This window comes from Oryzias latipes, chromosome 23 (genome assembly GCF_053564925.1).
Source record: "Oryzias latipes strain Hd-rR chromosome 23, Olatipes_Hd-rR_3.1".
Lineage (NCBI taxonomy): Eukaryota > Metazoa > Chordata > Actinopteri > Beloniformes > Adrianichthyidae > Oryzias > Oryzias latipes.
In genome coordinates this window covers 1,820,155-1,847,084 of record NC_136259.1, presented here as the reverse complement: position 1 = coordinate 1,847,084, position 26,930 = coordinate 1,820,155, and the positions used below count along the sequence as shown (strand labels likewise).

The window sequence follows — 26,930 nt, the reverse complement described above, 5'->3', positions numbered from 1 at the left end:
AGATTGGTTTCTGAAGAACCTGGCTCAATGTTTGCTTAAAAATGACAAATTCCCGGGATCGCAATGAGCTTCATCTAGTGTGGGTCCTCGTGAAGACCCTTCACGCCACTGCCCACCTATGTAGTCACAAGATGACCAAAGTCTGGGTCTCCCTGTGCCGGTCCCCAGCCCGGATAACAGGGTTGTGTCAGGAAGAGCGTCCTGCATAAAACCTCCACCGAACCACCAGCAAAAGCTGCGTCACTTTGAACAACGACAACATTTGTGTATTTGGCCGTCCTCCTCCGGGACAGGGGTGGCCGGCTCCCTGCCTTACTCTCTCCTGGACCAACCATGGGCTGGGTGGGGGGCTGCCTGTAGCTCGGGGCAGGTCTCCCTTGGGAACCCGCCTTCTTTTATCCCGTCCTATCCCCCCCTCTCTAACATCCCTCTCTCTCTTCTTCCCTCCTTTTCTTTTCCGACTGGACCAACAAGAAGAACGGTTGCAAATATAATTCAGATGAATAAAGTTTAGCGTGAATTACAAAAGGGGTTTGTTTAAATATACACCCAGTGTGTCAAAAGATTCAGAATCAGTGTTGTAAAAGTAAAATCTGTCCAACACCAGAGGCCTTCAGCTCAGCTGTTGGACAGGTTAAAGCGAGGTATGAATTTCTTTAGTGACGTTCCATATTTAGGCTTTTGATGCTAGTTTTTTTTTTCTTTTTTGGCTAAATTAAATTCTTTCTGCGTGTTTGTTGGCAAATGTTTCCTGTACACGTTTGCTTTCATTTGAATACATAAAACGTGAAAAGTAGCTTAAGAAATAACCGAAAACTGTGAAAAGTGAAAACTTTGGAGCATCCTTGCAGCTTCACGGCGACAGTTTGGGTGCTCGCTGATTGGTCAGCGTGGTTCCGGAAGTGCTTTGATGTTGAAGTTGCAGGCGGGGTTTGGTCGCAGCTGCTCCAACATCAGCGGCGGTGATTGCGCAGGTGTCCAGGTGAGCCGGACCGGTTTGCGTTTACCCGAGCTGGCTTGCTTCGTCTGCTCCGTGAAGCAGCGCCGCTTCTTCACCATGTTTGACCTGAAGAAGAGGAGCAGTCTGACCCTCAGAGACTGCCGCGAGACCGAGGAGTTCCGGCGCGTGGCGGTCAGACGGAAAAGCAGCGCGGCGGTGGCGGCAGGTGAGGACCGGACGCCGGGGAAAAAATGTGAAAGGTCAAAAAAAATAAAAACACCAAAAATGTTTCCTAATAGAAAGAAAAAAAAGATTCAGCCATTTATTTATTTCGAATGTATTCTTCTAAATTCTTTTGGTTATCTTCCTTAACTTTTTTTTTAAATTAAAAGTTCAACTTTCATATTCGGATTTGTTATTTTTAATCTTGAACGGTCGTTTCTCGGTTTAATTTTTAATGCTTTTAATTTAAGTTTCAAATTAATTTGTGAAAGTGTGCTGCTAACATTACTGTTGTGTGGCTAGATACATTTTATTTATCTAAGATTCCACTAAATGTCACCAAAAACATCTATTATGAATAGGTTCAGGTCAATAACCTCAGAATATTAAAATGACAGCAGAATGTTTCTAGCAAAGATTTTTGGGAGAATAAGAGGATTTTTTAAAACAAAATAAGAACATGAGTCATAATTAATAGTGTTTGGGACTCCTGACGTCATAAGTCTGTCTGAGGGCGACCAGGGCAGCAGGTGAGCACTTAAAGTCTCCTGCTTGGGAATAGAAAGCTTCTTTGTGCATACATGAACATCCTTAAACACATGGAGGATTATTGCAGTAAAATCTCTTTCCACTCATTAAGACTGAACTGTGCCTGTGTTACTGTTTGTAGAGTGAACTCTGTCACCCCCAAACACAAAGCTTTTAGTGTCTATAATACGTTGGGCGGGCCACAAGCTCCCTGCTCTGTTCCATTCTGATGCTTCTTCCTGTGGATGACTAGATCTGCGTTTTTATCGTCAGAGCTGGGACCTGGCTCCAAACTGCAGGGCGGCTGGAGAGCTCCGACATTGCAGGGACCATAACCGTTTGGCCTGGAACCTCCGTTCGGGGTCCTGGGACTAATGCTGACGTCACACGATGTGATTGGCTGTCCGATGACGTGTCATATAGTGATTGGTCTGGACAAATGACGAGTCTCTTGTAAACAGAGCACCCACATAGAGCGAGATTGTCTTCATAACGTGCCCTTATTATTGTTATAATTATTATGTTAGCTTATAGGTTTTTTAATACGTGCTTTATTATTGGCAGAACGGACCCAGAATAACAACATTTAGCCGTGCAGACAACATTTTCAGCCACGGCTGAACTTAAACTGGAATAACAAGCAGATTGTGGCAACATGTCTTTAAAAAGAATAATGTCAGACACAATCTATGAGGGAAAATAACTTTATGTTACAAAAGGGAACATGAAATGGAAATATGTAGAGCCTGAGCAGATCTCCACGCTACGGAGTTTGTCTAAGTGGGGCCACCATAGTCTGACGTTACTTTCAGTCCAAAGGACCACGAATGGAAGTTCCAGGCCAACGGTTATGGTACCTACACCGGCTGATTTGGTTGCACTGCTAATGTTAGCTTGGGGGTGTGAGAGGCTGTAAGCTAGCAGGAGGATGATGGGAAGCAGGACTGGGCTTACTCAACACCGACGGTCCCGCCCACAAGCCGTTCTGCAGAAACTATGTTCTAGAAAACAGCAAGTTTGTGAGTGAAGTGTTCTGATTGGATGGTAAGGGACTATGAGGTCTTTGATATAGGACGGGGTCATACCATGTTAGTATAAATGTACTTTTAAGTGTTAAAGGAAGGCACGTGTAAAACTCTTTAGGATCTGTTCGTTTTCCTTTTTTTAAAGATATTTAAATGTTGTAAATGAATAATTTGTTCCTGCAAAAACTTTTTCTGACCTCAAATACTGCAAAAGGGTTTACATCAGAGAGAGCACACAAAAGCTGATGGTTGTTAGATTGGTTCATGTTTGCTGTTGGAGCAACACTTTCCTTCAGACTTTCAGCTTCTGGTCTTGGTGTAACAGGCGAGTCAGGCAAAGGTTAGACTGTGAACAAAACGGAAGTTGCAAAAGGAAGTTTAGCTTTGAGGGAACGGACTGACCGCATGACCAGAACAGCGGTGTCAGTGGAAGCTTTACTGACTGATTTTAGTCAGGGATAATCTTAAACCGCTGTTACTGCAGGTAAGAAAACAAGTATTTCCATTATGTCAAAGTAAGGGGTTTAAAAATGATTTAAAAAGCAGATCGACTGTAGTCAAATAATGAACTTTTGATTATTAGCATTGAAAAAATTCATTTTGTTTGACTTTCTGCGTTAAATCGATAGGATTTGTCAACTCGAATGTTACATTTTTGCAGATATATGATGGCTGACATTTTCACATCAGTTTTTTGTTTTTTTGTTTTTTTTTCTTATTTTTTTGCATTTACCTGTTTAACATTATCACTGAACCAAATCTCAATATCTGAAAACCACTCGAACAATACAATTGCACAAGAGTCAATACAACAATAAAGTTGCATCATCTGCATAAAAATGATCATACACTTTGAAGAAAACAACACAAGAGCTCAACACTAAGCCCTGTGGAACTCCACATAACAAATTAATGTCCTTCATACGTTGAAATAGACTATTTTGTAATTTGGCAGTGATTTCCTGACCCACAATGCAATTTGAGCAGCCAAGATTGATTAAAAAAATATATTGGTTCACTGCAAATGGTAGAAAAGTCTTTAGCAGAAATCTAGAAGGAACACAGCCTATATAACAGAAAACTGCAGTGCAGTGGGTTTAGATGATCCCCCAAAGTTCATGACTCAATGGAAAACCAGCTTTGTTGGATATTTTGGAGATTTTTCTTAAAGTCTAAAGTTTAAATTTTATGATCACTAAGAAAGATTCTCTTTTTGTGGATCCTCACTTTTTCGCGATGCATCTGTTTGATCTTGCAGTTTGGATTTTTGAGTGGGAACGAGGAAATACATTATTTAGAATGCGTCAAAATCACACGATTCGCGTTTTTTGCACAAAACTGTTCAAGAGTTGCCGTTGTCATAGAGCGTGTGTTTTTGAGGCGTCCCCGGCGACGGCTCAGATGTTAAAGGGTTAACATGGAGTCCTCTGAACAGAACATTCGGTGTACGATTGTTGTCGTCCGCAGGTGCAGCCGGTGGAGTGTGTGGCTCCTACAGCTATGGCGAGCCTCGGGACAAAGCCTGCGACTCTGCAGTGGAACCAAATGTGGAAGATGAAAAAAGCCAGCAGACAAAATCACCGTTTCCACAAGGTAGTTGGAGACCGGGAACCTCCAGATTGTGTTTTTTTTTTTTTTTACCAAGTTAAAGGTGCCATTTGTGTGAATGTTGACTTGTTGAAAAATGTCTTTAGGGTCCCCTAAACCAACTTGCCTGAAAGATCAAGCTGGTCCTGCAGCAGCAAACCCAAAACCTCTTCAAGTTAACCCCACAAAACCAGATCAGACCACCAATGGAGATCACAGGGTCTGGTTGACCCATCTCAGTCCATCTCAAAATTGCGGAGGCTCACCAAGTCCAGTTCAAGGCCAAATAAATGAATTGGCAGCTTATAGGGCAAAGATTAGTCCAGCCAGCAAAGGAATACCAAAGATTTCCAGCTGTCCGCTCCTCAGATCTCCCAGTCCGGGCAAAAGAAGCATTCAAAGTTGCAGTCCACTGAGGGACGGAGGACACAGCCCTGCCAAGCTGTCCCCAAAGAACCGCAGTCCTTTCATGGGGAAACTGAGGACGCCCAGCCCTGTTCAGAGGAGCGGCACAAATGTTTCTCCTAAATACTCCAAACCCGTTCTAGGACTTAGCAGAACCCCGAACAAAATGGAGAAACGGAATAAGAGAGCCCAGAAGTATGGGAGTGTCCCTGATCTGACCACTTGTGGGGACATGGACAGGTAGATCTGATCGTTCCATAACCTAAATCAACTCAATGGCCTCTTCCTTTTCACACTAGAGCTGATTGTTTGTGTGTAAATAAGCTGATTCTGATGTGAAGAAAAGTGGCCTTGTGCCTTTGCGGTGCAAATCTACGTTCCTCAAATCTACTCATATTATGGTTATTGTGGAAACGGTCAACAGTTGAAGTTAATTGCGTGTATAATTTAGGTGTTGCGGGCTCTGGTGTTTGGTTGCATTGAGTAAATGTTGTTTTCTTTGCTTTATTAGGATTCCCTGTATGATAATGGAACGCTCCCCTCTAAAGCTGCTGCAGTCCACCACCTGTAATGGACCAGGCATCACCATCGAACCCCCTCCTGACCCTAAACTCAGTCCAACCGCAAAGAGTGACACGGAGCCCTCCCCACCTCGGATGGACGGGGCCGTGCACAGAAGCGACGGGGCACCAGTAGAGGAGGCGCACGTCGGAAATGAAACCGAAGAGAAGACGCCCATAAAGTGCGGCTCCAGGTTTTTCTGTGAATGGACCAAAATGACCACAGAACCTGAGACGGAAGAAAACGCCAAGATGGCGGAAGGTGGAGAACCAAAAGGAGAGGAGGCTGAAAGTAGACTGTACCACATCGCTAATGAACTCTTGCAGACAGAGAGGGCTTATGTGGCTCGACTGCACTTGCTTGATCGGGTACGTGCAGCCTTCTTCTGTCTGGTTCCAGGACCGTTTTGACTTCCAGCTGAAGAAAACTTACTGTATTTGCCAAATGGTTAGTTCCAACTTGGTTGACTCCAGACCAGTTTAGCAGGTACAACCTAACATGTTAAATGGCGTATACTTGGAGGGCGCTTCTCTGCCTTAAGGCCAAAGACGCTTAGGTCACAGCCCCATTCAGCCCTGAACACACATTCACACCTCTACCCTAACACTAGCGCCAGACTGTACCTACCAGCAGCAATGTAGGGTTCAGCGTCTCGCCCATTGACTGTACAAGAGCACTGGACTGAGTGACTCCTCCCCCCAGGTGTTCTAAACAGGAAGTACCTACTGGTTCTAAGAAGCCAAATCCCATAGACTTGTATACAGAAACAAACAGCTGTTACTCATTCTTCTGCTCAGAATACCAATTCTAGCTCTTATACTTAAAAAAAAATGTTTTTGATAATCCTCCATGTTTTTTCTTTAGTGAATGTTATGAACTAATTAATTAATTAATTAACTAATTAATTGGCCGGACACACCAGATCAAGGTAATCGATCTTGGATATCTGGAATCTGGAAATCATGCAGACACGTCGGCCCTCCAGGCCCGGAGTTGCCTATCCCTGACTTAGACCGACTTGGACCAATTGCTGCTTTCTGACGACATCTGGTTCCCACATGGCGATGTCCGTGTCACAAAATATGACGAGTGTTGCTGGAGCCGCCAGTAAAGTTTTCTATGGGTGACGTCACTCACTCAGTCCAGTTCTCGTATGCAGTCAATGGTCTTGACCAAGAACGTTGAGTCACATGGGCAGGCAAGGCGGGAACCGAACCAGTCAGGGGTCAACCTCTCTTCCACAGCTGCCCCCCCAGAGGAGTGATGGACCACAAAAACTATAGTGCTGCTTCTTTTCATTTGAAACAGTTGAGCCCAACTTTCTGTTTGGGTTTGAAGCTGACCAGGAAGTACCAAAATGGTGCAGTTCCTTTGTTGACCACTGGAGTCAGAAGAGAGCAAATCCTGTCAGAATCAGATTTTAAACCAAAAGGAAATGTTTCTGTTCTTTGTAATGATGGTGGGGGGTTAAGTCAGGGTTTTACTCTTTCTTTAAAATCAAATTTGTTCTGTAACTTCTTAACGGAGCTGTTGCTGCTGAAAGAAAATCAAAAATCGCGCTCTTCTATAATAATTAACATAATTCCAACAGATTCTGAAGCGGAGAAAAGCAGCTTTGCACTGATATGCAGCACTTTACAGAATGTGAAGTCTGTCCATTCGCCTGTTGACGGGCTTCAGCCTGTTGGCAAAAATCTACATCTGAATAAAAAGTTGGATTTTAATAACCCAAGTGTCTTTTTAATTGACATTTTAGAAACAAATTGATAATCGTTTGACTATTGTGGACCCGGTTCTGCTTGTGTGGCAGAAATGTCAGAACCTGCGTGAATCATTTGGAGCAGTTTGACTTCTACACATCTAAGAGCATCACTCCAGCTTGCTGCGTGTTTTTGTTGCTGTGTTTGGTTGACTGGTTGCCGTTTTTGTCTCCTCCCTTCAGGTCTTCTGCTTGCAGCTCACAGAAGAAGCAGAAAGAGGCTCGTTTCCTCCAGAAGTCGTCAGAATGATCTTCTCCAACATTTCATCCATTTATTCTTTCCACAGTCAGTTTCTTCTGCCTGACCTGGAGAGCTGCATCTGCCACTGGTGAGTCTAACACTACGGTCACACGTCCCACGCCATGGCTCGATGGCGAGGGATCGGCAGAAGCTATAACGTTAGCTTCCGGCGCGCGCTTTTTTGTTTTTGAAAATCCTTGACGCGGTCATGAATGCAGTCGTACGAGGATGACGGCCGGCAGCAGCTCTGATTGGACGATGTGTGAATGTCTTCGGACGGCGGCCGTCCACATCAAAGGCCGCCAGCCGCCCGGCAGCCTGACGGTTACAATTTTACACAAACTTATCTGTTCAGACATTTGTTGAAGGAACATTTTGAAAGGAAAGAAGTGAACCGTAGTTGGAGATTTCAGGAACGCCGGCAGTTATGTCTGCCGTTTCATTTTAACGAAAACGGTAAAGCTGCGTTCACACCGGACGCGGTTTGTGTGTCGAGTGTTGATAAGTCGCCGCACGACCATGAAGCCGGTGATGGCACGATAAAAACCAACATGTATGAAGACTGACATGCAGGAGGATTCCTTTGCAGAAAAGGTTTCAAAAAGGAGTTCGGTGTTTGTGATAATAGATTACTTTTGGTAGCTTATGCGGCGAAGAAGCGGAGGGTTTTTGTTGACCACGCCCACTTTTGTAAAGTGTTGGTTTCACATGTCATGATGTTCAGCTTGAACCAGGGCTTCCTGTGGGACATTTTCAGCCATTTTGGCCAAATGGCCAACGTGAGAGCAGAAGGCAAACACCGCTTTTCCGAGCTCGCCACGCTAGTTCAAAATCTACATCCAATACTACGTTCACACAGTCCAGCTGCCATGGCGCGACGGCGAGGGACTGGCAGAATCACGTAGCCTCCCGGTGGAGTTAGGAGGCCACGAATCCAAATCCAAAGTTTAAATTGTAGCTGGAACTACAGGGGACCCCCCCCCCCCCCCCCCCCCAACCGTCTCTTCCTGAGGTCAAAGGTCAACAAAACATGTCTGGTTGTGGACTTACACTGGTGGCGTATGGATGTAGTGTATGGAGATCACTCTAAGAACATTTTTTATTTCCCATATTGTAAGAAAACATGAAAAACACCAAATTTCACACTTTACCATAAACTTCCTGTCAAGCTGTTGGCCATCCCATAATCATTCCCAATCTTCTTCAGGATATCCTGGATACGCGTTTTGGTTTAGTTAGTGGATTTATTTATTTATTTTTCTAAACCCATAAGAGATTTTGGCCCCGTTAGTTTTCTTTGATGGTTTCTCCCGCTGCGGCGGCGTCACTTCCTGCTGTGACGGCGCCTTCACGTCTGTCCCGTCTGAAGGCGCGAGGGTCCCGGTCTGGGTAAAGCCCTCCTGCAGCACGCCCCCTTCCTGAGGATGTACGCCGACTACGTCAGGAACTTTGACGCCGCCATGGAGCTGCTGAAGACCTGGACTGAGCGTTCCTCCGCCTTCAGGAGCGTCATCAGCGACGTGCAGGTAGGACATGCCCCCCCACCCCCACCCCGTCACGTCCGTCCCACCGTCGTATCTGATCTGGAGCTTTCCCGCCTCAGAGTCGGGACGTGTGTGGAAACCTCACCCTGCAGCACCACATGCTGGAACCGGTCCAGAGGGTTCCGCGTTACGAGATGCTCCTGAAGGACTACCTGAGGAACCTTCCAGAAGACCACCCCGACCTCCACTTTTCTCAGAGTGAGGACTCTGCCGTAACGGCCGCTTCACGGGGATTTTATCCATTCTGTTTATTCTATCCTAACCAAAACCAGATTGAGATCATATCATTCCAGTTCTAGTCTCTACACTGGCTCCCGGTCCGTTCTAGACCAGACTTTAATGATTGCTTTTAAAGCAGGCGGTGGTCTGGCCCCTAAATCTATAGCCGACCTCCTGGTCCCTTATGTAGCTGGTCGCTTTTTACCAATCCCATAATCCAGATTAAAGACCAGTGGAGACGGCGCCTTTGCTGTAAGAGCCCCAACGCTCTGAAACAGAAGAAATGCTGCTCGCCAAGTCCCGACCAGTGTGTGAATTGATTTAATGATTAGATTTTTTTTTTTTTTTTCTGTTGTTTTTTTGTCGTACTGTCAAACGCCTCAATCCTGTTTTTAATTCTGGTCTTCTGTTTTATTGTACAGAACTTTGTAATCCGGATTCTGAAAAGTGTGACATAAATACAGTTTATTATTATTGTTTTACTGTCTTCTCCCGCAGAATCCCTGCTGGCCATTTCCATGGCGGCGATCCACTCGAACAGCGCCATCCAGAAAGCTGTACGTCCTCTCACTCCATGAACCGCTTTTTACCGCTTCACCTCGTTAGGTTCAGGGTTTTCTTTTTCTTTTTTATCTGGCCTCATAATTTTCAAATCCCATTCCAATCATCTTTGATCTATTTTCAAAGTGTTTTTTCTTTTTTTAATTGATTATCCTGTTTTTAGCCAAATTCCAACAACCCGTGTAGTTTCTGGAGGCCGGCAGGAGTTCTTTAGGAATTCTTTAGGAAATGTGGGCGGGACCACTGGCACAGAATAGGCCCCGCCTTCCCCTCCCCATCTCTGAGAGCTCTCTGTTTCCACCCCCCACCAGCTTACAGCCCCTCACACCTTCCACCTAACATTAGTGGTGGATCAAAAATGACGAGCAGTTTTGAGGCAGATTCCAACTCTGACGAGTAAAACAAAGACGGACACGGATAGAAGTGGATGCATCAGAATGGGGCGGAGCCAGGAGCTTGTGGCCCCGCCCAGCGTATTTTCTACGTCACACATACAGTCTTTTAAACATAATTTTTTCTGTCTGCTCCTGACTCAAGTTTGAAATGAAGAAATACAATTTAAGCTCCTTTTTTATTTTTATACATCATCAGAAAAATCACCATTTTCATCTTTGAGCATGATCTTCTTTCATGAACGCCTTCCTGCAGGAGAGCCTGAAACGACAGCTGGAGATCTACGAGATGGTGGGAGAAGAGGAGGTGGTCAACCCGACCAACGAGTTCCTCAAAGAAGGCCGTCTGCTCAAACTCGCTGCCAGGAACACGTTGGCCATGGAAAGACATCTGTTCATGGTTAGACGCTGCGTTTAGCGCAGACCGAGGACTGAAAACGGGAATCTGCAGGAGGTGGAGCTGAATAATGCAGCGGAGTGATCAAAGAATGAAAATGAATTCAGATTGGATTCTAAAAAGATTCAAAACTTTATGGTTTCACTCTTTATTTAAACTCTCAAAGAACAGATTGATTTTAGCAGAAACTCCTTTATTCCTGGTTGAGCGTGACCAGTTTTTTTGTTGCTGGTTTTTGTAGTTTTTCCTTGTTTTTTGCTCCACTTATGCTCTAAAAATGACCTTTCGAAAGGTGAAATCCCAGAAGTCTTTGCTTTACAGCTTTTCTGTAAAACTCCTGACTTGATTCACTTTTCTCAGACACATTTGAACTTTTATCTCTTAAACTCTAAAAGTTCAAACCTTTGCAGAAAAATACATTCAGTTTCATAGAATAAAAAACAAAGATTGATGTAAATCTGGTAAACTCTGAATGTATTCTGCATCTGAGGTGATGCACAGAGGAAATTGACAAATTCAGCAGCCAATCAGGACGCAGAACAGTGGGCTGTTTAAAACAAAGAAAAAGACGTTCGTTTTCCCTGAAGGAAGGGAGGAGACTGCAAAAGGTGAAGAACGATAGTGAGGGAACATTATTTCAATATCTGACCAGACTCAACAGTCTGAGTCACAGCAGAAAGTGACGTTTTGACGTTTTTTTCCCCATAATTGCCGTCCGTCAAACCAAAACATGCAAATGATTCTGTGTCATTAAACACCAGGATCCTCTGTGATCCCATCATCCTCTGATTGGTTGATCAGTTTAACTGGATGAATCTGCGTTGGTCTGCAGTAGTTTGGACCAATTGGGATCCTGTAGTTTCCCATCATGCAAAGATAGTTGAAACCAACATTCTATCATCCTTCAGGTTGTTGTCCTCACTTTTTCCTCTGCAGCACTCAATGTAAAGGGGTTTTGCTAAAGGGCTGTGCGCTAACGTCTGTCCTCAGTTCAACAACTTCCTGCTGTGCTGCTACCCGAGGTTCAGCCTGGTGGGGCAGCGCTTCACCGTCCGCTGCAGGATCGGCGTGGACGGCATGCGCGTCCATCAGACCAGCAACGAAGACCACCCGCACACCTTCCAGGTCTCCGGAAAGGAGAGGACTCTGGAGCTGCAGGCCAGGTAGGTGAGGGCTCACCTGAGAGCAGAGTCGAAGACGAGACGGATTCTTTCTGTGGAGATCCAAACTGAATGTTAGGAATAATGTCTTTTAGTAATGTGGTTTATGTTTAAACCGTTCAGAACTTAAGTACATTAAAACTGAAGCATAAAAAGCATGAATAAAAAACAAAACAAAACGTGTCGTTAAAGAATAAAAACAGAAACATTAAGACATAAAATGAGGATTCTTTTTTAAACGCCTTATACTTAATTTGTTCTTTTTGTCGCTCTGCTAACCTTTTCATTCCTCCATAAATGTCCTGCAGTTGATGACAAAGCCACACCCCCTTAAGGTTTTATGCCATGGTCCGGGTGAATTTTCATCCTGATTGGCTGCTGGGTTTGCATTAAAAAGTGATGACGCACGGCTAAAAAAGTAGTTCCGGTCACATAGCCTAAATGTTTCGTATCACTAGCTTCTTTCCAACAAACTTTATCTTCATCATCTGGACATAAACAAGCAGTTAGGACTTTTTCTCTGATGTGATGCTTTATTTAAGGCATCATGATCATCAGCATAGATATCGCTTTCCTTTGCTGCTGCAGTTCAGGTTTATGCCGGCTCAGCACGTTGCTCCACATAACAAATGTTCCGCTTTGTGTGAAAAAAGTGATCTAAACTAAAAAAAAAAAAAAAAAAAAAGTACTAAAAACTGAATATTTCTTTGTTTAAGTGACCATGGTACGATGTAACACTCAAAAAAACCATTTACAAGGTCTTCTGATGGTTACATTACCAAGGGGTTCCTCACCATGTAATGCAAGCCAACACACCCAGATACACACAAACAAAATAAACCAGCCACTACATCTGCTAGTCACAAAACCACGTTTTTATAATGACAGAAAACTGAAATTGTCTTTGACAATCCTTTGACCAAAAAAACCCAGAAGAAACACAAAATACTCCCACAGGAAAACCCCTAATAAATAAACATCCTTTTTCCCGCAACAAACGAACCCGTTGAAACAAGAAGAAAGAAAAAAAAAAAACAGAGAGATCCACAGTCAATAGTTCTCCGTCCGCTCCTGGTATGATGCAAAACAAAAAAATATAGAATAATCCGGTGGAAAAAAAAGTTTCTCCAAAACGGAAAAATGAAGTCTCAATCTTCACATGGTACCATGACTAAAAAAAAAGTACATCCAAAAAAAAATGAATATAGGGTCGATCTCACCGCTTCCCAGAGGGAATCCAGAACTGCTCCTTCGGGTACGCTCCTCCCGTCCAGAACGCCGCTTCCGGGACCCGGTCCTCCCGCAAGCGCTCCGCCAAGATGAGGGTTATATTTAATTACTCTCCCGCTATTCTTCCACTACTGTTGGATGAAAACGAAGAGATGACAAGCTGCGGCTGCAGACTTTCCGCGTCTGGCACCGCCACACCCCCCTCCTTCAGCGTCTGACGTCCCTCTCCCGCGTCTCCCGCTCCTCTTTTTTTTAAATCACCTCTGGTTTCCGCCTCTTATGAAGGTTCACCCAGTCAAAAGCCCCATAGTCAATGACGCCGATTTTCATATTCATAGGCAGTGTACACAGGATTTTTTTTTTTGTTATAATTCCCACATTTTCTTTTCATATGCATTTTCCCTTTCGTTTCTCCTTATATTTTACATTTTCATTCATCATACTTTTCATTACTTTTTTCCAATGTGACGGTGTCACAACGAGTGGGATAATGACCTTTTGAAGTGTGCTTTATGTAAGGGTTAATGGTCGACGAAGTATGCATTATCACTTTTTAACGCACGCCCTGGAAGCCTGAACCGTCTGACGGGAAGTAGAAGCTTAATCTGTCAAACCTGCAAACTTGACTGGCTAGCTTCTGACTCAGAGGCAGTTTTTTGGGTTATTTTTAATTTTATTTGTTAAATTCAGCTTCAGTTTCCTAAACCAAACATATCTGTAAAGAAACATGAGCTTTTTCTATTCTTAGAATTTGATTGGATTTCTATACATCACAGATTGGCGTCAGGGATCTCCGTGTCCTCCCGTCCTCATCTCCATCAGGGACAGAGTAGACAGAGCAAATTACAACCTGCTGAATTTATAAGCTGTCCAAAACCTTCAGTTCCAACTTTTACATTGAAACGGTCTTTGTTCTGATCTCTCTTGACATTTTAAAAACATTTATTCAGAATTCTGTTCCTTTTCTGAATCTGTGAAACGTGCATTCAGATCTTTTTCCAGGCCAACATCAGATCTCCTGAGCAGTCAATAAGTTGGATAAACTAACAACATTTTAATCTTGTGTAGTTGTTTGTGAAAAATAAACCGCATCCACTGCTACCTGTTAACACTTTATAAACTAAATACGACTCGGCCATCCTTCACACTTCTACATCTTGATGAATCCAGTCAAGGATCTTCATCAGCGATCACCTGACGCTGTACTGCCCCCTAGTGACTCGCTTAGCACATTACATGCTGAGATTTCCAACCATCAGGGATTAAAAAAATGCATCTATGAATCAAAGTGAAGTCTGAAGTTTCAAAATATATATATTATATAAAGATGCTGGTCATCGTTTTATGAATAAACCTCCATGTTTATGGATTTATCTTACATTTATTTTATCTTGCAGTGTTTTCCTTTAACTCGAACTGATTTATAGAGAAAATCTGCTGCCACAAACGTCACCTACAGTAGTAACCTTTCAACACCTGAGCGTCAGAACATCCACCTGGACCTTTCTTTTCTGTTTTGACTATGAAAGGGTCTTAAAAAGAAGGATCCATCAAACCCAACAGTCTTTGAATCTGAATTCTTTTGTGTTTCCAGCTCTGAGCAGGACCGTGACGAATGGATCAAGGTATTTTCTTTAAGCCACATGTTTTCGGAGCTTTTGAGGCTTTTTTTTAGTGAAGTAAATGCGACGTTGCAGGTCATTCAGGACGCCATAGCAGAGTTCCAGCAGAAACATGAAACCTTCAGGTTGGCTTCTAAGGATCTTTGTGTGGAGAAACCGGTAAGCTGGATCACACCAACTCCAGGAATCGCTGGTTACCCAAAAGGATCTTAAGGCGTCCAACTTTTGCTGTTTTTGTCAGAAAAAGGAGCTTGGCAAGTGTGCGCCTCGTTGGATCCGGGACAATGAGGTGAGCCACTGCATGACCTGCCAGGAGCCGTTCAACGCCCTCACCAGGAGGAGGCATCACTGCCGAGCCTGTGGCTACGTGAGTTGCCATGACGACCGTGTTCCTGACCTGAACTCCAGCTGCAGCTCACGCTCTGTGGGCCCCTGTAGGTGGTGTGCTGGAGGTGCTCCGAGAACAAGGTGGCCTTGGAGTACGATGGGAACAAGCTGAACAAAGTCTGCAAAGCCTGTTTCCCCATCCTGACTCGCCCAAGAGGAGGAGAGGAAGAGGACAGACTCCTGCCGGAGGTGACGTGCTTTTGAAACCATTGACTGTATGTGAGAACTGGACGGAGCGAGTGTGACGTCACACATGGGAAATGACTCTCTTCCATCCGAATGAAAGGGAACATCTACAGCCACAGGCCCATTCACACACGGGGCAAGACACTTAACCCCGCCTTGCCCAAGGAGACTTGGACACATGGGCGGCCAATCAAACCTTCAGGTCGACTACCACTGCACCACAGCCGCAGTGGTACGGTGAAGTGGATTTGGTCTCCAGTTGTTCAGGACACCAACTCAGTACGCAGCGATTGGCCCAAATCCACATTTCTATGGGAACCACTCTCGCCAATCAGGAGTGAGCTTGTTGGAAGGCCACGCCCCCAACACTTGACAGATCATTCAAAGCATGCTTTCAAATATTTTGAATGTTTGGCGTGAGACCACCTACTTTTATCGAGGCATCTGACTGGACAGTTTGTAAGTTGCAGGACAGAAAACCTATCATGAAGAAGATCATAGTATTTCTCATAGTATATTTTTTTTTCTATTTGACTGCCGCTTAAGCTACATACACACCAAGCGTGTGATTGGCGTGCTAGAATGTGGTGAACGGGCGTTCCTGAAGGCGCCTTTAGCGGAGGGAGTTACGCTGGACTGTTGCTACTGGATGAGCTAGAAGAGGTTAGAGTGATGGAGACTCCAGGCTTTTTCATCACGGCTCTATCCTGATGGATGAAAGACTTGGGGTCAGAATTTCTCCTCCATGATCAAAGTTCTAACAGTTGGACTTCCATGTTCTCAAACAGACTCATGCACTCACAAACAGAAACTGAGGCACGCCTTGGAGGCCTGAACCATCTGACGCGTTGGATGGTTCAGGCCTGGTTGCCACAGCAACTGTAGCTGTTAGAATGGACCTGCTGCTCCACGTTAGCTAGCGTGTCTCTGAGCAGAGCAGCCGGACTCAGGAGAACCGGGTCTCCCAGGAGAATTTGTATCTCCAAGCAGAGGAGCGGCTTTGGGACTCTCGTGTATTTTCGGGGGCAGGAAGCTCCAAACGCTAAGATTCATTTAAATTTTCATCAGACCTGAATTTCAAGAACTTTAGCAGTTAAGAGTTTTTGGCTAATCGGAGACTTTTGGGATCGCCTGTCTGTTGGAAACGATTCTATGTTCTATGTTGTTATCTTGGAATTCTTTTTTCTTAATCTCAGTTCGGGGAGCGGTCCGGTGAGACCGTCCTGAGTGGTTTCCTGCAGTACGAGGACGCCTCCATGGTTCTTCAGCAGGCGTGGTGCGTTCTGACCCGGAGTCTTCCTCCATGCCTTCAGGTGTTTGCAGCTCCACAGGTGAGCCTGTCGGCCTTTTCTGCTCCCAAAGTCCCACTCTGCTCCATTTCCAAAGCGTTCAGTGGTCTTTAGTTATGATCGAGTCCTGTTGAGCCTAAATGGTGGTTGAAAACCTGCTGATTGGAGTTTCTACATCAGTTATAGGCTTTTTCCTGCTGCATCTTGATTTATGATGATTAGAGAGAAATCAAAGTCTAACTTTCTTAAAATTGTCAGAAAATGCCACAAACCTGTTAAAAACACAGTTGTCGTTGGAGGGGGTCTCTAAATCCAGCAGACGGTGGTTTAAGTCCTGCCTCCGTTTCCTCTGCAGGACACGACGCCTCTGCTCGCCGTTCCCCTCCTGGACGCCGTCATCACCTCATCTTCTCCAGAACTCTCCAGTCGCCACCTTTTCTGCGTCAAACGCTTCAAAACGCTGCACACTTTCTCCTGCGACAGTCTGGAGGTCAAGCAGAGCTGGACGACTCTGCTGAAAACCACCGCAATGGGGTGGGCTCAAACCCCCACTGCCTCCAGCCGCTCCACCACAGCACCCAGCTCCGAGGCAGACGGAGAAATCCCCGATCCGTGACGTCTGAGGAAGCCGTGAAAATAGTTCATTGGAAGCCGGAGGCAGGCGTTGGTGGGACGCTTTATTTTGAAATGGTTTACAGTTCAAATAAATAAAATGAAGTTTTTAACATGTTCTGGAAATAAAGATATTTGCAGTATAAAACACATTCAGCTGAGCTCGTTTCTGTCACGTAACTGCAGAAAATTCCTATTTACAGCTTTAAAAACGGAAGGAAAAGTTGGCAAACTCTGAGCTCCGGTAGTGATGCTTGGAATGAAGCCGCTGCAGTTAAAGCCGTTTATTTCTGCACTGAAACTCAGACGCAACAAGCTAACGTCGCATTTACGTAACATTAGGGGCCATTATTTTGTAGGATTTCTACTTCCTGCTGTTGTCGTCGATAGGCGGCCTCGGCTGCTTGAAGAGGATTTTCCAGCATGAAAACTCGTGAAGCGTGTTCATTATGAGAACAACTTCACGTCTGTGCAAAGATGTTTATGAAAAACCTAAAACAAACTGAAAATGTCCAGAAAAGCAACAGCTGATCCCACAGACACGAGGATTTCTGCTCCAAGAAACGTTCCTTCCGTCTTCCTGCCTGTGATCGTCTCCTGTGAGGCTAAAATGTCCAAACAGCTGAAGTGATTTTAAAAAATGCGCCTGCTTTCCAGGATGAACGCCGCGGGTCCGGACGGCGTCCCGGAGAGGCAGCAGCTGGATGTTTGACGTCCTTCAGTTGCAGCACAGCTGCTCTGAAACCATCAGGGTGTCGTAGCCGTAGATCTCCAGCAGGTGGAGCAGGAAGAGCCGGTCCCCGTGGGGGTCCAGGCCCATGGCCCTCACGCTGTCCTGGGTCACGGTGGGGTCGGGGCTCGCCGCCACCTCGCTCAGCGTCTGGAAGATCCTGTTGTTCTGTTCCAAGAAAAACCTGATGGAACAAACGGTTTCAGCTTTAAATGTCGTTCTTTCTGGGGTTGTAGGTTCCTGGCGGATCGATAGATGGATCCAAACTTTATTGACCCTCTGGAAAAGAAACGAGAACGAGTGGCAGACGCATTGACTGTATAGAGAACTGGACGGAGCGACTGAGACATCCAGCCAAATGAAGTCGCCGTTTTTCTGCTATGTGTCCGTCACCGTTTTGGAACCAGACGTCCTCAGTAAGCTGTGATTGGTCCGTCGGTCTGTGTCTACGTTTCTATGGCAACCACGCTCTCCAACCAGCACTGAGCATGCTAGAAGGCCACACCCCTTCCGCTGAAAGCAGGCTCAGGAGAATCTGTAAATCAAACGTTCGACCCAAGGCCGCCTACTTTTATGGAGGCTTCTGATTGGTCAATTATGAAAAAATAAAAAGTATGTTAAAAAGAACAAGAAAAGGTTGTTCGGACACATAGACTGCTGTTTATTTCTCCATAGATGTCTGCTGGATTTCAGCTTCATGGGTACTACCTGTTTGAAATGCCAGGGGGAGGAGCCACTCAGTCCAGTTCTGATATACAGTCAATGAGGCCGCGCTCGCGCAGAAGCAGGAAAAGTCGTACTTACAAAATAAACAGGTCCTCCTCACTGGACGCACAATCCCCACTCTCTTCCTGAGAATACAGCAACATCTGTCTGCACACACACCCAACACGGACATGCGCATCCACACGTGCACACACACATGCACGTTTGTTGGTGAAAACATTCACACTTAAAGATTCTTTTGAATCTCGTTTGAAATCTACCAAAGCGGTTAAAAAAGGTTTTGGAACCACCTTCTAGAAATATTCAGCTTAATTTTACGGAGACATTATTTTGGGAGCTGACTGCCATCTTGTGGCCACGCGATGAACTAACCTGATTTTACTTTCATTCATTCTTACACTGGTTTCATTCAGGAAGTCAGGATTTTTCCTCTGGATCCTAACAACTGTATGTATTTGCAGTTTTTCTTTTGGAGGGGGGGGGTGGAAATGATCTTTTATTATGATGGCCTAAAACAAAAAACCCTAAAAATATTGTAGTATTGCTAGCTATCAAACTCACTTATCACATCCACTTCCATCCAATACAAAACATTTCTTTGAGTTTATCACTCAGGAGACTTAAAGTCTGAATAAAAAAACTTTCTTGTGGATCAGAACAAAATAAAAATGTTTCAGAAAAAACAAATCTAACACCTTTGCTGTTGTCTTTCCATATGAATGAGATCCAGTTAGACACAACCACAGCTTATAATTGTATTTTAGAAAAATAGTGTTTAAATGACCTTTGACTTTTAGGAAGACATCTTCTGCTGAAAACCGGAGCTGGAATGGATTGAACTAAAAAGTATAAAACCGAATAGAGGAATAGGACTATTGAACGTGTAACGTGGCGGTTTCTCCGTGGTTCCTACCTCTGCTCGGTCAGTTTGCGATACTTCTCTCGGTCTGCGGCGCTGAGGCGCAGCAGCGGCTTCAGGCCGTCTCTGTGGGTCTTCACGTTCTGGTTGTCCACGTACACGTCGTACAGGTCCTTCTTCTCCTCGAAGATCTTCTCGGTTGTACCTGCACAGGAGCGGGCGGACGGTCAGGCTGAGGGCCGGGAATCTGTGCCGCGCGGCCGTGGAGACAGACACCTACACGCCACGTAGGACAGCTCGTTCTCCAGGGCGCCGATGTCGGCGACATTCACGTAGAAGAAGGGCCTGAACTCCGGAACGGCCACGCCCACCCCGGGGATGGAGACGTTAGCCAGGCAGCAGCAGCAGTACACTGAGGAGATCCAGACTGTCAGGACTTCACCCTCCCCCACAGCTCAAACCTTTGAGAGGAAAACCCACGATGCACCTCTGTAGCAGACCACGCCCACAGGGGGAGGAGAGAAGATGAGGATGCGTCTGCGCAGGAGAGCCAGCTTCCACAGCACCATGATCTGCTCCCCGAAGAAGCGGGTGAACTGCGACATGCAGCCGGCCGGGTGGGTGATCTGCAGGAAGAAAGGCGTCTGCAGCAAACGGGGGGGGGGGGGCGTCACCGCAAACACGACTCGCCACGGATCGCTGACCTTCATCTCAGGGTGCATGCTGTGGTTGATGGCACTTCCCCACACGCCGGGCGGGAATGTCACGGCATCACCTCCATCAGGGGGGAGCACCGCTCTCTTGTCCTCATAAAAAGCCTCCAGGGGGGAGTAGTGACCCGGGGACTGGAGCTGGAGCCTGAAGGACGGAGAATGAAACCGTGACTCGAGCCGAAAACACAAAATCAGTTCAAGTTCAGGCGCTGCCCCCCCCCTGACTGACCGTTAGCTACATGCCCCTCACTCTCCCCTCCTGCCCCCGTCACTCTGGCCAGAGCTGCAAACTCATGAAAAAAAAGTCTTTTTTCCAAAAGGCTGCTTTTCTGGTGGTTTTATCTCCATAGCAACCATTTGACTTTTTGGTCGGCTGGCGGTGACGAACAGAACGATGTGATTTTCAAAAGAATCGACAAAAGTAGATCTTTAGATTTCCTTAGTAACAGAGGTTTCTGTTCACCACACCCACATTCCTCGTATCTTCATATCCTATGTTAGATGGTTTTCTTCAGCTCCAGCCCGAGTTTCACGTGTTACATTTTCACAATATTTAAGTCAGAGATGTGCGAGCAGCAAGCTCGCCACGCTAACGCCGTTCAAAACCTGCATGTTTTCCTACGTAGTTTTCCATCGGAGTTTCAATTTGTAACTTGTACTTTGTAACCCTTGTTCTATTCTAGGCACTTTACCATTGGGAGTGGGGTCATCTAGACCCACTAGACAGTGCTCTGAACCTTTTTTCTTCAATGATTTGTGATCTTCACTGGTGTCCATGGATTACATGAAATCTTTCCACCTTTATCCACCTTTGTCATGGTAGGGAGAACACGTCAATGGAAGGGGGGGGTCATAGGAAAAGCACAAGGGTTAAATTCACAGAAGTTCACAGAAGAAGACCTTATAGTCCAGAATAAAGCTGTGCAGCACAAAAACGTTTCACAAATCCATTTAGACACAGACAGATGAATTCAGACGCGTCTGGAACAAACGATCTGCAGATTCTATGACACAGAAGCTGATTTTATGCATCACACTGGATATCAGCTGCAAACATGCACATAAAAAACAGCTCATTATTCTCTGGTGAAACAATGTCCAATGAAAATCTGTGGATCTCAGATGCTAATCATTTATAATATTCTAACTGGTTCACTTGTCGTTATAATGAGTTATTCAGCTCAATTCAACCAAAGATATTTTTAAAGCAGGCTGTGATTTTCTGCTGTTTATTTCTGCTTATTTGATTTGTAGTGAGAACATTTTCATTGTAAAGTCAAATTTATCTTTAAAAATGTATTAAAGGTTTATATTCAAAGATTGACTGTTTTACCATGGCTGAGATTCATAAATAAATAATGTTTTATTTCTTTGTGGTTTTTTTAATTAAATATATGTTTAATATTGATCTCTCTCTCTCTCTCTCTACTTCTCTCTCTCTCTCTCTCTCTCTCTCTATATATATATATATATATATTTTGGCATTTTGTTAAACACAGTTTCCCCCCTTTTTCTTTTCTTTCTCTAAAAGCTGGGAAAATGTCTGATTTGTAATTGTTTTTCAAATTAAAACTTTGCTTTTTCATGTGAGCATGTAAAATAACTTCTAGTTGATGCGAAGAAACAAATGTGAGGTAGAGCAGAGAAAATGAGAGAACTCGTGACCGCCATGTGACCGCCAGTGCGGTCTTTCTGCCGCGGTCAGCAGATGATACATGCATGTCTGCACACTGAAGAATCTTACATGAACCCATGACGCAGGTTTTTGGACTGTGGGAGAAAACCCACACATGCGCAAGGAGAACATGTAAACTCCACACAAGAACCCACCCAGGATTCAAACCAAGTGACCACTAACCTTAAAGTGTTACTGTAAGGCTACAGAAGTGACTGCTTCCAATTAAAACTCAACGTAAACGCGTGTCTTTGCGTATTTCGGGCTTCCACAATCAAAACTCTCGCATTTGCGAGATTTGCTTTGTTTGGAGATTTCACACCAAGCCTCTTCCAACTGTGAGAACAAAAGCTAGTATGAAGTAGCGACAGTCAGTGTGAACAGCATACACTAAAAGCGCGTTCAGTGGGTTCTTGAATGCATGTCAAATGCTGGGTGTGTACATAGCTTTAACAGAAATACTCCAAAACTAATAACCCTTACCTGACCTGGTGCTCCAGGAAGCTCATGTAGCGGTACAGCAGGGTGTAGGAAGTAGACAAGATCCCTACCGACTTCATTCTGGCTCCCCTCTCTGCCATACTCTCCACTGCCATGTTGGCAAAGCAGGCCAGGCCGAAGTAGCAGCCCTTCCGGAAGTATCTGTGGAAGAAAAGGAGAGCGGAAACAGATGAGTCCCAGAAGACACGGCGAACGGCGGAGCCTGGTTGTTCTTTTCCACCCTTGATCTGCCAGGATGAAGACTTGGAGGTCCATTCAGGCTCCACTTAACTCACATGAAGTCCGTGGTCACTCTGTGGGAGCCGCTGGCGATGGCCTTGAACTCCACTCCCTCCAGGTCCATGTCTTTGGGCAAACACCACTCCAGCATGTTCCCTGTGGACACACACAAGTGGGCCAACACGGCAAATATCCAGAGAGTCATTTGTCAAGATTCCTTGGAATTTCATTGACGCAGTTTGAGGACAGCTGAGCAAATACGGCGTGACAGGTGTAGAGCAGAGAGCCAGCGAGCTCATTTTACCTTCAGGTAGAGAGAACACAGAGTTGTGAACATTGACTGTATATTAGAAAATTGAAAATGACTAAATTCTGGTCCAACAAAATGAAGGCACCATTTTTTCACGATGCCATGTTGGAGCCAGACAATGTCATTAAGCGGTGATTGGTCCGAGTCAGTCTGGAGTCAATATTTCTATCACAACCACTCTTGACAATCAGGAGTGAGCTTGTTGGAAAACCACACCCCCTAACACTTACAGAAGTGCTCAGTGTAATCTGTCGATTAAATGCTTTGAATTGTTTTTCTGACCAATAGAATGACGGAGTAACAGCTGTTTATTTCTCTATGGAAGTCTATGGGTTTTTGGCTTCTTGGAACCAGCAGGTACTTCCTGTTTGGAACGTCAGTGGGGAGGGGTCACTCAGTCCAGGTTTCATGTACAGTCAATGATTATGGGGTAGGCAGTAGTGTAAAGGGTCTTGCCTAAGTGACCACACTGTGCCCCCTGATAATTGAATCCTAAATTCCTGTGTGCTAGTCCAGCCCTTAACCAAGTTAACCAACTTATAAGTTGGTTACAAGTTATAAGAACACTAAAATATAGAAATATTTAAGATTCATAAAAGAAAATACATACGAATCCTAAAATGCTGCTAGTTTAGTGTAAAATGTGAACATTTCCAGGATGAACTGGATCTCTGAGAGCGTTCCGGGCTCTCCTTAGACAATAGTTCCTCCAGAAGAGGAAGTGACGATCTTCTGGGATGTGGGGACAACCCTCAGGAGTATTTTCCCGGCTGGGAAACTAAGCAGAGATATTCTATGTAAGGATGTCCTGTAGCAAGACCACAGTCAGTAGTCATGATAGCTGTAGTCTCTGTGTTCGTGGACAGATCATCGTGAATGGATGATCTTTAGGAGCCCCACGGGGAATCATCCACCTCTATGTAACCCTATATAACCACCCTCATGTCCTTCTTGACTACATCCATGAACCTTCTCTTTGGTTTGCCTCTAAACTTCTTTCCTGTATCCTTTTACCAACATCCTCACTGTCCCTCCTTTCGACGTGTCCATACATCTCCATCTGGTTCCCTACATTTATCTACAAAACAACATGATGAGCTGTTCCTCTGACAGCGTTTATATCCAGGAACAGACGCGTCCCGGGATTGAAACTGGTGATTCTCTCCACACAATCTCAGCCACTGAACATTGGCCTCTAACTGAACAACATTACAAAAAAATTGGAATTTTCTGAGTCCAAGTTAAGTTCCACTCACCTGCCAATCAGAGAACTGTCCCAAATAAAACACAATTTGAGCACTAATAAAATCAAAGCAGCTAATCTAACAAAAACGCTTCCCCCTCTAAGTTGTCATGAATAGATATTAAAGCGACAGATTGGAAATGTTGTAAATCAGGCTGTGTAGAAGCTCAACTTTAGTTTAAAGTCTAACTTTTTCACAAGGAAGTCAATGAGAAAGTGCTTCCTTGTGACACCGACCCCCAGTGGTGGTTTTGGGTACTGCAACACTTGTTTTTTTCCTGGTTTGCATTCAGCTCTGGAAGGTGAGAGCTTGGCGTGGACTCAACAAAACTCTCCCTTACCTTTGTTCTCCTTAGTCTCATTTTCTGAACACTGTTGGAAAACGGACACAACTAACTTTTTGCATAAGCCCCTCCCACTCCAGAATTCATTTTAATGTTCAGAATACTGTTTGGGGAATCACAGATTATACATCCAGAGTTTATGTGTCCATGATACAGACTGTATATGAGAACTGAACTGAGTGAACCCAACCCCATTGCGTTCGGAGTATCTGCTGGCTCCAAGACCCCAAATTCCCATAGACTGCTATACAGAAATAAACTGTCATTCTGTTTGTTAGAGTAATCATTCTTGCTCTGATACTTTTTTTTAAAAACCTTCTTGATGACCCAAATTTTTTAATGATAATTTTCTTTATTGCAAATTTGTCAAGTAATATGCTGACCAATCAGATGCCTCGATAAATGTATGAGGTGATGGCCCCCCAAGTTGAACGTTTGAAACATTTGAGTGACAGATTTTCAAGTGGTATTGGTGTGGACTTCACACAACCTCATCCCTAATTGACGAGAGTGGTTGGACCAATCGCTGCTTACTGACGATTTCTGGCTCCAACATGACGACGTCCATGTTGCAAAAAGAAGGGCGACTGGATGGACTTCATTTGGTTGGAGCTGGAATAAGTCATTTTCTATGGGTGACGTCACACTCACAAAGAGCAGCTCTCATGTACAGCCAATGGTCTAACCAAAGAATTTTTTGTCACATGGACAAAGAAGGTGGGAATCGAACCACTGATTAGAGGTCGACCACTCCACCGCAGATGGACAAAAAACTATATTCCTGCTTCTTTTCAAACAAAAGCCTTTTTTTGGACACAATCAAGCCCAACTTTGTTCCTAAATTTGAAGCCGACCAGGAAGTACCAAAAGGTTGCAGTTCCTGAAATGACCACTGGAGGCCGGCGTCACAAGGGAACAAATTCCTGTTGACTCTCTATTGTACAAGTGATCCCAGGGGTCACCTGTGTCGCATAGTTTCTGCAGAGCAGCAGCAGGAGTTCATACGAAATTTGCCTCCGAGTTGTGGAGCTACCCCACCCCCCCTTCCTGTCACACTCACTCAGTTCTCATATTCAGTCAGTGGTCTGTAACCCTTGTGCTATCCTAGGCACTTTAATATTGGGAGTTGGGTCATCTAGACCCACTAGACAGTGCTCTGAACCTTTTTTCTTCAATGATTTGTGATTTTCACTGGTGTCCATGGATTCCATGAAATCTTTCCACCTTTATCCACCTTTGTCATGGTAGGGAGAACACCTCAATGGAAGGGGGGGGGGGGGGGTCATCTAAGATAGCACAAGGGTTAATCGGACCAGATTCTCTAAACATTGTGAGCAATTTAAGACATAATATTAATACATTTTATGACATCCAGTAAATATGTAAATAATTTTAAACATTATGTTATCTGCTATTGAAAAAAGAGAAAACGCCTCTAAACCTCAAAGAATAAAGAAACTCAATTGCAATTACTAGAATAATATTTTAAATGTAGTACTAACAGTGCTATAACACACTCTTTGTTGAAGCTCATGTTAAAATGTCATGTGTCTAGAAACTTGGTGGAAAGGTTTTTTACTCCCTCTCTTTCTAATTTAACCCAGTCTTTGAGGGCTCCTCTATTCTAGATCTGATTCCCCAGGCAGACGTGGATCCACCTAATGCGTCTGAAGTCCTGCTTGTTAGAAATCAAACATCTCCTTGATGGGTTGTGACACAGGAGCAGAAATCTCACCCTGGCATTCATAAAAGCAAAGAACAACCCGTTCAGTCCCATCTCCTTTATGTCCACCTTCCATACTGCAAACCCATAAAGAGCCTGCTCCACCCTGCAGGGACAGTCCTTTTGTATGCTTTTAGCCTCATTTTCAAATCTGGATTTAACTCATAAGATGATGTTTTTTTTTTAAATGTTTGGAGCTTGATTCCCATCCTCTGACATTCAGGGGAATTTCCTGTGGAGGATGTCGTGACTATGATGGATAAACTTGAGATCAGGTCAGAGGGAGCCACACCTGTAGGAGAAGCTCCTGCAGTGATTGATGCTTTGATCTCTCTGAATCAAAGGAAAGCACGCGCGCATTCAGTATTTGTCATGTTTTTATTTTATTTTATGTTTTTTGTTCATTTGGAGGGAACCCACTCACCTGATCTGGTGTTAAATGTAACTACGAAAACTGACACGATCTGGTCCTTCTCCTCCCATGTCACCATCCTCTCCTCCAGCGACGCCTCGGAATCCGACAGATGCTCCTCCTGGCCGGGCGGCCGCTCTTGGTCGGCGGGGGTCCTGGGGGGGGCGGGCGGGGCGCCCCAGCCGGGTCCACCGCTCCACCCAGACACGGAGCATCCCGCCGCCGGGGAGCGGCTGCTGCCCGAGGGGCTCGCCAGCCGCTCCTCCCCGGCGTCGTCCGCGGCCGCCGCCGCTTCGCCGGGCTTCTCCGCCGACGGAGCCTCCTCCCAGTCCAGCAGAGGGGCTCGGTCCGACCGCTCCACCATCCTGTCGGCGCGCCCTCCTTGGTGTCACCGCCGGTCGTAAACGTCGTCTCAGCAGGCGACGGGCGCCAGCTCCATCCTCCAAGAACTCATTACTAAAATGATTCCGCGACGTTTCACAAAAGCTGCATTTTTCTTTAAATTGTTGTTACGTAAAAAACCTTTTAACCTCCGCTTTAAAACCTTTATAATCTCTGGTAATCATAAATTTCATGCTAGATTCTAGGCAACTCCTACTAGTGCGATC

General features: G+C 45.0%; 2 protein-coding genes across 4 annotated transcripts; one reads left to right on the top strand and one right to left on the bottom strand.

Moving 5' to 3' along the window:
- Positions 1-852: 852 nt before the first annotated feature.
- Positions 853-17,015, top strand: LOC101159874 (FYVE, RhoGEF and PH domain-containing protein 4). Of its 3 annotated transcripts, none has more exons than XM_004082865.4 (16): positions 853-1,166; positions 4,183-4,308; positions 4,410-4,947; positions 5,219-5,636; positions 7,211-7,356; positions 8,638-8,794; positions 8,872-9,010; positions 9,530-9,588; positions 10,241-10,384; positions 11,372-11,544; positions 14,366-14,396; positions 14,469-14,552; positions 14,635-14,760; positions 14,832-14,969; positions 16,163-16,297; positions 16,611-17,015. In XM_004082865.4, exons 1-16 carry the CDS (start codon positions 911-913, stop codon positions 16,869-16,871), a joined length of 2,931 nt encoding a protein of 976 aa, XP_004082913.3. In that variant the 5' UTR covers positions 853-910; the 3' UTR covers positions 16,872-17,015. The 3 variants fall into 3 exon arrangements, with proteins under 3 accessions (XP_004082913.3, XP_078797875.1, XP_078797877.1); XM_078941749.1 differs by lacking the exon at positions 853-1,166 and adding an exon at positions 3,168-3,199; XM_078941751.1 differs by lacking the exons at positions 853-1,166; positions 4,410-4,947 and having other exon boundaries at positions 4,179-4,308.
- Positions 16,920-26,686, bottom strand: LOC101159630 (DENN domain-containing protein 11). The gene is made up of 9 exons (XM_023952299.2): positions 26,335-26,686; positions 22,347-22,446; positions 22,054-22,212; positions 19,887-20,040; positions 19,670-19,808; positions 19,463-19,594; positions 19,237-19,387; positions 18,402-18,470; positions 16,920-17,781 (listed from the first exon to the last, which is right to left on the bottom strand). Exons 1-9 carry the CDS (start codon positions 26,684-26,686, stop codon positions 17,586-17,588), a joined length of 1,452 nt encoding a protein of 483 aa, XP_023808067.1. The 3' UTR covers positions 16,920-17,585.
- Between the last annotated feature and the right edge of the window lie 244 nt (positions 26,687-26,930).